The 10,898-nt window shown below is 45.7% G+C and overlaps 1 protein-coding gene and 1 long non-coding RNA gene across 3 annotated transcripts; one reads left to right on the plus strand and one right to left on the minus strand.

Annotated features, from left to right (window-relative positions):
- Window positions 1-794: 794 nt before the first annotated feature.
- LOC136353682 (uncharacterized) lies at window positions 795-2,517 on the minus strand. The gene is made up of 2 exons (XR_010737076.1): window positions 1,999-2,517; window positions 795-1,471 (listed from the first exon to the last, which is right to left on the minus strand). It is a non-coding gene; the product is annotated as an uncharacterized lncRNA (long non-coding RNA).
- Window positions 2,518-3,797: 1,280 nt separating this feature from the next.
- On the plus strand, window positions 3,798-10,511 carry LOC9268466 (uncharacterized). 2 transcript variants are annotated; one of them, XM_015757507.3, is made up of 4 exons: window positions 3,798-5,365; window positions 5,624-5,813; window positions 6,841-6,984; window positions 9,859-10,511. In XM_015757507.3, the coding sequence occupies exons 1-3, from the start codon at window positions 3,845-3,847 to the stop codon at window positions 6,966-6,968; spliced, it is 1,839 nt and encodes a 612-aa protein (XP_015612993.1). In that variant the 5' UTR covers window positions 3,798-3,844; the 3' UTR covers window positions 6,969-6,984; window positions 9,859-10,511. The 2 variants fall into 2 exon arrangements, with proteins under 2 accessions (XP_015612993.1, XP_015612992.1); XM_015757506.3 differs by lacking the exon at window positions 9,859-10,511 and having other exon boundaries at window positions 6,841-8,008.
- Window positions 10,512-10,898: the final 387 nt, after the last annotated feature.

Here is a 10,898-nt window from a genome sequence, read left to right on the forward strand (position 1 = left end):
GGTGCCACATCAGCCGAAACCACCATCCTAATCACCTCGGAATCTTCTCTGTACTGGTTTTGAGAGTTAAGGGATACGTCATATTTGGTAGTGCGGTTCTCACGAATTTTGGACTGAGCGATAAATTGAGGTACCGAAAGTGAACTTATTCCCCCGAGTTCATTCGCCCACCCAAACTTTGGGCCGGCCCGGGCTGCATCGTCCCTGCAGATCTTGCCGGCCCATCGCCTGACACGTCGAACCTTCCCCAACCTTCCGCCTCCCTCCCGACTAGAGGTGGCCAAACGGGCGGCACGGCCCGGCCCGGCACGGGCACGCTTCCGGCACGGCCCGTTTCGGCACGGCCCGTTAGGCACGGCTGATGAAACGGGCCGTGCCGTGCCGGCCCACGTGCCGAGCCGCCGGCCCAAGCACGGCCCGTCGATGGCCGGGCCGTGCCCGTGCCGGCACGGCACGCCCGCGGCCCACGGGCCGTTCGGGGGCACGGTGGCCCGTGTGCACAGTTTTTTTTTTTAAAAAAAAAAGCATAGGAAATGTATAAGGAAAAAAAATTAAAAATGGAAATAAAATGTTTAAAAAAAAGTAATGATTTACTAATGTTAAAAAATGAAAAAATGGTATTTAAAAAATGGAAATAAAAGTTTTTTAAAAAAGTAATGATTTGCTAATGTTAAAAAAAAAGAAAAAATGGTATTTTTTTTGTTGTGTTGAAAAATTTAAAAATATAGATTGTGATTCATTATTATGAAATAATTTAAAGGTAAATCCACACTTGCGAAAATATTGCAAAAGAATTTGTTAAAAATAGTAATGACCTTTATTGATGTTTATATCATTACAGGATACAATGATACATGCTGCCTCGTTAAAAACTTTGTCATGTAAAAACTCATAGGGGAAAATGAGAAAACCATGACAAAGAAAAGAGTACAGCTCAAAGGTCAGAACTACTTCTAACAAAATTCTACTGGGGTTGGTCTGGATCCAGGTAGAGTTGCTCGAAGTGGGCGGCCAATTCTTGGTTGTCCGCAGTGTATTGGGCATGTTGTCGAGCAAGCTCCCAGTCTTTAACGCTTAGTAGCATTTCGACGTGGTCGCTGCGCAGAGTCGTCCTCCGGTCTTCGATGATTCGGCCGCATAGACTGAAGGCCGATTCGGAGGACACCGTCGACACGGGCACCGTCAACACATCCCGTGCTAGTTTTGAAAGCACAGGATATGTTATCTTGTGGTCATTCCACCACCCGAGGACGTTGAAATCTTGTGCTTCGTGGTGGATGGCGTCGCTGTCCAAATAACCGGACAACTCTTCGGCCACAACATGCGAAGAGGCGTCTCCACTTGTAGCCGACGAACTGCCACCACCTTGGATTGAACTTGAAGACGATCCACCCCAAATCCTACCCCACTGTATCTTCTTCTTACCTGTAGTGGGGATAGGAGGGGGTCTCCGCTGGCGAACTTCCTGAAACTTTACTTCATATCTTTCAAAAACCTCATATAATTTACGTCTAACCTCAGTATAAAAAGAACTATAATCTACACCTATAGTATCTCCAACAAGTGATAAAATAGCAGACAATCCCCTTAATTTACACCTAGGATCTAAAACAAAAGCAAGAGCATACAACATAGGTATATTTTTCCAATATTTCAAATATTTTTGTTTCATGTGAAAGACAGGTTCAGTTAGAACGTCATCATTTTCGTATTCTTTAAATAAAGTAGCAATTTCAAGAAGGTTGTGCAAAATTATATTAGCAGTTGGATAATAAACATGTGACAAAGTTAGAGTACAATCATAAAAAGTTTCTAGAAATTGGTAAAATTTTTGGACAATTGCCCAAACATGCTCGTTCAGTACTGAAGACCCGTCACTGTTTCTTGGGCCACCACGTGACTGAACAAAATCAGAAAGTAAACTACTATAAGGTAAAACAACTTTTAACATTAAATACGTTGCATTCCACCGATGCTCTGCATCGGTGGCAAACTTACGAGCTTCCACACCGGCCGCATTGCAAAACCTCTTCCATGCAGCAATCCGCGGGTTAGAAGCAGTTAACCACGCGATTGCTTGACGAACAGCATCGATGTGGTCACCTACCCTCTTCATGCCAGTCTTAACAATCAAATTAATTATATGACATGCACAACGCTGATGGAGTAGAAAAGATTGAGCATACACACAAAATAAAGGTTGCAATATTTCAATAGCTCTAGAATTAGCAGATGCATTATCTAGGGTGACAGCAAATATTTTATCAGCAAGATTAAATTCATTAATTACTTCCCTAATTCTTTCAACTATGTTTTCTCCTGTATGTGAGACATCTATTAACCTAAGCCCTAAAACTCTCTTTTGTAATTGCCAATCATCATCAACAAAATGAACAACTACGCTAAGATAATCCTCTCTAGCTCTACTACTCCATATATCTGAAGTAACACAAACAGAGAAAGTACATGTACTAAACAGTTCCTTAAGTGCAGTTGCTTCCTTGTGATAAACATTCTCTAAATCTCTAGTTGATGTTTGCCTACTCACAGCTTTAAACCTAGGGTTATGAGATTGCTGAATGTAATGTTCAAAAGCAGGGGACTCCCCAAAATTCAGGGGTAAATCTTGCCTGGCGATTAACCGGACAAGAGATTCCCGAGCAACCATGGGATCGTACTCCCAACTGCGTACCGTACCGTCTGGGTTTAGCATAAGTTGCTGCTGCCGGAGTTGTATTCCTTGCTTCTTGGCACACGACTCCGCATGGCGCTTAAGGTGACCTGTACCACCAGAAGAACGAGCAGATAAAATTTGCCTACATATTCTACAACGGGCTTTCGATACCTCCCTTCCGTCGGGGCATGTTTCCTTTATCTCGTCGAAGCTTTGCCACACACCGGAGGTTCTCGATCTCTCCGAGCCGGTGTGTGTCGAAACACTTCCGCTCGCGGTTCCGGAAAATCCTTCCGAAGCTGTCGCCTCCTGAACCGGTACCTCCTCAACGACAGCCGTATGAACCGGTACCTCCTCCACAGATGGTGGAGTTGGAGCCGATCCGGAGGTACCGTCAAACCCCGACATGTAGTTGGGGTCGAAATCACCCAAGGTGAACGACGGCGACTGGTATGGAAAGTTCGGATCCATTCTGAAAATTTAAACCGACATAAACAAATTTTCGAATATTTATTGAATTCACAAACACAATACAAATAATACACAAATTTGAATATTACTTACATCTTTCCAACCGCGAGCTCTTCAAACCTCTGCGATCAAACTGTTGAACTACGAAACTAATTTTGATTTTTGACAAAATTTGAGCAAATTTTGTCAAAATAAAAAAAAAATGCACACTTGAGAACAAAGAGAGCACTTAAAACACTTGAGAGCACAAGATGAGGAGTGTGGGATGAGGAGAAATGGCTGGGGTTCATGCCCTATTTATAGGGCGAAATTTGAGATTTTTTGGAATTTTTATGAATTTTTTAGCCTCCCAACGGTTATTTTCAAATTTCAACGGTCAAATAGCCGTTAGTGCCACGTGTCGCCGTCCCATTGGACCGCCGCCCGCCTGCCGCTCCTGACGGGCCGCCGCCGTGCCGTGCCGGGCCGTGCCGCGGGCCGTGCCGTGCCGGCCCGCTACAGTAGCCGGGCCGTGCCGTGCCGGCCCGCGTGCTCGGCCAGCGGCCCAAGCACGGCACGGCTAAACGGGCCGTGCCGGCACGGCCCGTTACTGTAGCAGGCCGTGCCGGGCCGTGCCTGCTACAGGTCCGGCCGTGCCGCGCGCGGCCCGTTTGGCCCGGCCCGTTTGGCCACCTCTACTCCCGACGTAATCCGCCGGAGATGCTCCTCCTCCGCCACCACCCCGCCTCCCTCCGCCGCCGCGTCCGTCTCGACTCCGCCATCCATCGCCTCGCCATGTCGACCGCCGCGTCCGCCTCCGCGCCGCCGGCCTCCTCCGCGGCCTCCGACTACCACTGCCGCACCAAGCACAGCCTCACCGCCGGCTACGCGCGCGGGCCTGGCCGCCTCGACTGGGCCAACCAGCCCAACCCCTTCCTCCGCTTCTCCCCTCCCTCCCAAATCCCGCTCCCCAACCCGCCGCCGGGGATCGCCGGTATCCCCTACCCGTCGCTGTTCCACTCGCCGCCGCCGCCGCCGTCGCCGCAGCCGCTCTCCGTCGACTCCCTCTCCGCGCTGCTGTTCCACTCCCTCGCCCTCTCGGCGTGGAAGTCCGCCGGCGTCTCCACCTGGTCCCTCCGCGTCAACCCCAGCAGCGGCAACCTCCACCCCACCGAGGCGCACCTCCTGTTCGAGCACCCGCGGGACCCCGGCCGCCTCGTCGTCTCCCACTACGCGCCGCGCGACCACCTCCTCGAGGTTCGCTCCGCGGCGCCCCTCGCCGACTTCCCGGCGCTCCTGCCGCCGCCGGCCACCGCGGTCCTGGCGCTGTCGTCCATCTTCTGGAGGGAGTCCTGGAAGTACGGCGAGCGGGCGCTGCGATACTGCAACCACGACGTGGGCCACGCGCTGGCGGCGGTGGCGGTGGCCGCGGCGGCGCTAGGCTGGGATGTTCGGTTGCTTGATGGGTTGTCCGATGAGGACCTTGGGTATCTGGTGGGGGTGGAGAAAGGAGCCCCCCCTCCCCCTGATGGCTTGCCTGACAAAATGGTGAGGGGCAAGGCACCATGGGTGGAGCGGCAGCATCCCGATTGCGCGGTTCTTCTGTTTCCGGCTGGCTCAGAGCCAAAGGTGGATTATGGAGTGATGAGTGCGGCATTGAGGGGATTGGATAGATTGGAGTGGGTTGGGAAGGCTAATGCCCTTAGCAAGGATCATGTGGTGTGGGATGTGATATACCACACGGCGGAGGCGGTCAAGAAGCACGGTCCTGCTCCAGGGGAGAGCTTCTCTGTGAATCCATGGCGGAGGAACGCAGCGTTATCTGATGATCTCTATAAGGAACTGACAGTGCAGGAGGTGGTGCGGCGCCGGAGGAGTGCGGTGGACATGGATGGCGTGCATGTGATGGGCAGGGACACATTTTATCAGATAATGTTGCATTGCCTTCCGTCAGGTGACGTTTCTCCAGAGGAGCTGCAGGGACCTCCAAGTGCTCTGCCATTTCGTGTCTTGCCATGGGACGCAGAAGTGCATGCCACGTTGTTTGTGCACCGTGTCTCAGAGCTGCCCAAGGGATTGTATTTCTTGGTGAGGAATGAGGAGCATTTTGATATGTTGCGGCGTGCCATGAGGCAGGACTTTGAGTGGGAACGACCTGAGGGGTGCCCTGATGGCCTCCCATTGTACAGGCTGATGAAAGGGGATTGCCAGCAGATTGCAATGCAGATATCCTGCTTTCAGGTATTTGAATGTGTGAAATGTTTCTATTCTTATTGGAGTAACAAATTTGAATTTTGTGGCTGCATATAGTCTTATCTAATATTTATTAGCTTCAACTATGCTTGACCCAGCAGATGCATACCACTATTTCTTTATGTCAGTCCTCTTTTGGTAGCAATTTTACTGGACAAATTCCAGTACTCCAATTTCTCTTTTTTATGCTACTGATCATGAAAGACAATATGGTTTTATTATCCATTGTTGATGCCATTTATGCAGGACATTGCCTCACATGGATGTTTTAGCCTAGGGATGATTGCTAGATTTGAGCTTGTGCTACATGAGAAAGGCGAATGGATGTATCCACGTTTGTTTTGGGAGACTGGTGTTCTTGGTCAAGTTCTTTACCTTGAGGCCCATGCTGTTGGAATATCTGCGACAGGGATTGGTTGCTACTTTGATGATGCTGGTAAGTAGCATCATTCGAGTTTTAACACAGGAATTTTCAAGTTTTAAATAGCATGAACCACATCATTTGACATCTACAAATTTCACTTCGATTTATCCATGTATGCATCCTGGCAAAAGCCAAAAAAGGTCAATTGTACAGGCTGTGCTTGATATACCATTTAGCCATAGCTTTGGTAGCTACTACCTCTGTCCCATAATAATTGTATTTCTAGAATTTGAATTTGTCCCAAAATAATTGTCACAATAGAGTACTAATGGTCCCATTCAAATTTCTCCCCATTTTACCCTCAACTACCCTTCCACTCTTACCACTACACCATTTAATAAGGGGCATCGTAATCTTTCTTCTCAAACCTTAATATATGCTAAACAAACTAGAATTACAATATATATGGGACGGAGTTAGTATATAATTGGCCGAGGATGGCAAAATTGTATCTCTTTTTGCCTACAATTGTTTTGGAAAGTGATACTCACAAGCAATTTGGTAACTTCCTTTCTGTTTGTGCACTTTGTGGGACACAACCAACCAAATAAAAAATGCAGCTTAGATAAGCATTCAATATGTTCCTGTTTGATTAATATTTCGAATGAGCTCAGATGTGGCAAATTTTGAGGGATGTGTGTGCTATTGTGTCTTCTAGGATACTTTAGTTGTTTCATTTGTTTAAATGGTTCGATGGTGTCATTTTATCTGGAAGAACATAAAATGTATGCACAATAGTTCATTGTTATGGACTGTATATGTTTACCTATTCAAAGAGATATTAATCAAGCAATTTGGTATTGCTTCTTTCAATTTAAACTGTAACAAAAAATGACTCAAATGGCTGTAAACTTATCATTTTTTCCTTAAGGCCTGGGAGTGGTGATAAACTGTTTGTGTAGTGGTACCCTTGAAAATTATTTTGTCCAGTTATTGAATTCTTCACCTCCTTTTGATTTTGTTCATTCCTTTATTCGGTGCTGTAGGTTATGCATATCTTAAGTAATGAACTCTTATTTGGTGCCTTACTTTGGTGCAGTTCATGAGGTACTTGGCTTAAAAGACTTGGAGTTCCAAAGCCTGTATCATTTTACAGTGGGTGCACCTGTACTTGACAAGCGGATCATGAGTCTTCCTGCATACCCAGGACCAGGGATTGATGCATGACTGATTCTCCTGAAAGGTTTTGTTCGTCCTCCAACTTAACTTGATGATTCAGGGCCTGTTTAGTTTGCAAAAAGAAAATTTTTGGGTGTCACATCGGACGTTTGACCGGATGTCGAAAGAGGTTTTCGAACATGAATGAAAAAACTAATTTCATAACTCGCTTGGAAACCGCGAAACGAATCTTTTGAGCCTAATTAATCCATCATTAGCACATGTGAGTTACTGTAGCACTTATGGCTAATCATGGACTAATTAGGCTCAAAAGATTCATCTCGCTATTTCCCCCCTACCTGTACAATTAGTTTTTTAATTTATCTATATTTAATACTCTATGCATGTGTCTAAAGATTCGATGTGATGTTTTTGGGAAAAAGTTTTTGGAACTAAACAAGGCTTCAGTGAGATAGGAACTCCAGATCTTGTATAGTATTCGTATCGTTCCATTTCAGTTTCCATGTTGCAATTAATCCTCTCGTTAGCCTAACCCCCTGAAATATCTGTAGTGGTTAGTCCAATTGGTCTTATGATAAGAATGTTCTGATCTAAAAAACCGGGCTAAAATAGAAATATGCCATAAAAATAGTGTTGCATTTGTGTGTTGGTGCAAAGCAATGTATAGACAGTAATTTTTTTTTTTGAGGAGAACGACGGTAGATCTGCCGGAATTTAAATTAGGGAAGGGCAAAAACACCGAGAAGAATTAGTGTTTACAGAGACTGGAATAAAGGAGAATTATAACTCAAGCATTTAGAGGGTTACAATTCAGGGGGGCTTGAAAGCCAGTCTACGCAAATCCATGTCCTGTTTAATAATATATATGTGCTACTTCCCTTTCGGAGAATCAGTCATGCATCAATCCCTGTATAGACACAGTATCAAAGGACATTCATATTGTAATGCTTTCCAGTTGGCTCCTGTTCTTATGGGTTTCGTAGCCAATTGTAAATTGTTGTTCTGCTTTTTTATTTTTTATTTTGTTTAGAGTTCATTATGCTCGCTACATTAGCACGTTTAACATGGATCATCTCATCGACCATTAATACTGCCAGGCTGATTGCTCCATTTGAGATATATTATTGATTGGATTATTACCGCTGGTTATCTATTTCATTAGGAAAAAAATATGAACTACCTCTCCCGGAACTATCGTGGTCGACTGAATTATACCCCTAAATACCCATATTTTACACACTAAACTATTTATATCAGATTAATAACCCCTTGAACACTGTTCCGGGCGGTTTTGACTTAAGTTAGCACATGTGGCGCCAACGTGGCAGACTAGTCAGAAAAAAAAAATGTCACCCTCTCTTTGATCCCAACCCAACCTCAAGAGAGAGCAAGGGTTTTGGAAGAGATGAAAAAAAAAATAGAACCAGTACATAGGTGCCGGTTTTTTAATAGAACTGGTACCTATAATATATTAAAGAACCGACACCTATATAATATAGGTACCAGTCATTTTTAAAAACCGGCACATATACTAAGCTGAGCCGAGCCAGGGAGACGACCACGTCCTTACCTATTTCGCCAAGCGCCCACACCCATCCATCCCGTGTCCTTATCCTCATTATCATGCTTTCTCTTCTCTCGTCTCTCTGCCTCCCCTTTCCTATCTCACTCCCTTTCCTCTCTCACGACGGCTGCCCAGCGGAGGCCGCGCCCTCCCCTCCGCCAGATCTGGCGGGAGGGGAGGCAATAGGCTCTCGCATTCGACAGTGGGCTCCTGTGGGCAATGGCAGGCTCCTCTCGGCCTGATCCGGTGAGGGGAGGCAGCGACACCCTCCCCTCCGCTAGATCTAGCGGGAGGGGATGCGGCAGCCAGGCTCCCGTGGCCAGCAGCGAGTGATGGTATTCTTACGTAAGCGCACGGAGATATCGTTGTAGCACTCCACCCGGAGTATTTCAAGGTATCGAATTTTTATATAGAATGTGTGTGTTTAACTTTTCACCATGTTCATCCAAGGACACAATATAAATGTAGGCCAAAGGGGTATAGATGATTTTCTAGTGTTGTACAGGGTCGTTTAGAAAGCTTAACTTTAATCCTATAGCTATATTTCAGGCACTGATTTGCTCGCTGTAACTAGAACTCGGTCTAAGCAATCAATTGTTACTTTAGTGTATGTAACTCACCAAAGCAAACACTATCTCTTAATAAGCAATAGTGAACAATGATCCAGTAATCTAAATAGAAACTAACTAAGAAGTATACAAATCTTAATAACTTAATTACGATATTCTCAATTAGAGCAAAGTAATTGCTAAGGTACAAAAGAAATAAAGAGAGTTGCCAACAACTCCGGAACCCCTCTGACTCTTTCTTCCTCACTCTCTCTCCCTTATTTTAAGTATACATCAAATGAATACAAAGAGCCTCCTATATTTCGGCTCTACATTTTGGTGTGTGTTGAAATGAAGGAAGATGAGTACTTACAGGGGGAGCTTGCTTGGGAGGATATAATTTCTCCATAGCATCCAAAGAGCATCTCCATCCTCCTATTGCCATCTGTCGTCCTGATGATGGTTGGAGCATCGGAAACGGTCACAACCATCATGGGAGGTCGATAATTACCGATCTAGAAAATTACTGGGCCAGGTGGGCTGTCACTGGGTCGGCCGACCCCCTGCCTAGCCCATCTGGCCTAGTGGCAAGATGCTTGGGCCCATTTTCTGGTATTTCGATAAGTTTGTGGGCCCAAGACTCCATGGGTGTAACTCTCCCCCTCTTTTATGTATATTTTGTCTCAACTTTGATAATTTGTCACCTGCAGTCAAATATACACCAACACTCGTGGAAATTGTTAGAACTAAATCCTACCTTTATGTTAGATGTTTTAAATTTTCAGATTTATGAAGGTATTGATGACGTAAATTTGGTATTTAATAGCCATCAACAGCGAGCTCCCCACGGGCGGCAACGGTGGGTTCCTGTGGGCGGTGGCAGGCTCCCCTCCGCCAGATCTAGCGAGAAGGGTGGCAGCGGTGGTGGCGCCCTCCCCTCAGCCAGATCCGGCTGGAGGGGACATGGCGGGCTCCCGCTGCTAGCGGCGAGCTCCCCACGTGCAACGGCCCCCTCCCTTTCGCTAGATCTGGCTGGAGGGGGGACTGTGGCGGGCTCCTGTCGGCGGTGGCAGACTCCCCACAGGCAGCGGGAGCGGGCTCCATATGGCGGTAGTAGATGATTTTTGTGTTTGTGGTTGTGAGTGTGTTTGAGTGATTTTTGTGATTGTGTTTGGATGATTTAGTGATGATTTTGATGGGGATGATGTTGATCTTAGTGATGATGATGATGGATGGCTGGCTCGATGCATCATCGAGCCGATGTATCGAGTCGGCTTTTTTTATTTGGATTTTCTGCTTGGATTGACGTGTGTTGCCTGTGTTGATGTGTGTGAAATTTGATCAACACAATGACCGCTGATATCAAAGGTCCAGTTTTTGGTATTAGCAGATGGAAGTAGTTAAGTAGATTGTTACATTTTTATGAGTCTTTTAAGTGGGTATTCCAAGAAGTTTTTTTAATTAAGTTATATTTTATAATTCACAGTTGTTCGTTGAAAAACTTTTGTAATAATCGGTTGTAACTTCTTTGAAGCAAAGGCTAAAATAAATTACAAATTACGTATACTCTCTCCGTCTCAACTTAAACCAATTAATGTCCACATACATGAGTTCATATTTGTGTATAAAGGGTAATTTATTTTAGTACGGACATTATACTGCAAGATTGCAAGTTTGTTAGTTGTTGGGTTGGGAGAGTGGGCGCTGTCGCTAGGTAGCCCTTTTTCCAATTGAAAATGGTCATAGTTTACATTTACAAATGGTCAATATTATCCAAGCCGCCTCAACCTTTCTCCCTTTCTCATTGTCGTGGCCTGAAAAAATATATTTAACAATAATGCATGATTCTTTTCGAAGCTATAGTAC

This window comes from Oryza sativa, chromosome 10, assembly GCF_034140825.1.
Source record: "Oryza sativa Japonica Group chromosome 10, ASM3414082v1".
Classification (NCBI taxonomy): Eukaryota; Viridiplantae; Streptophyta; class Magnoliopsida; order Poales; family Poaceae; genus Oryza; species Oryza sativa.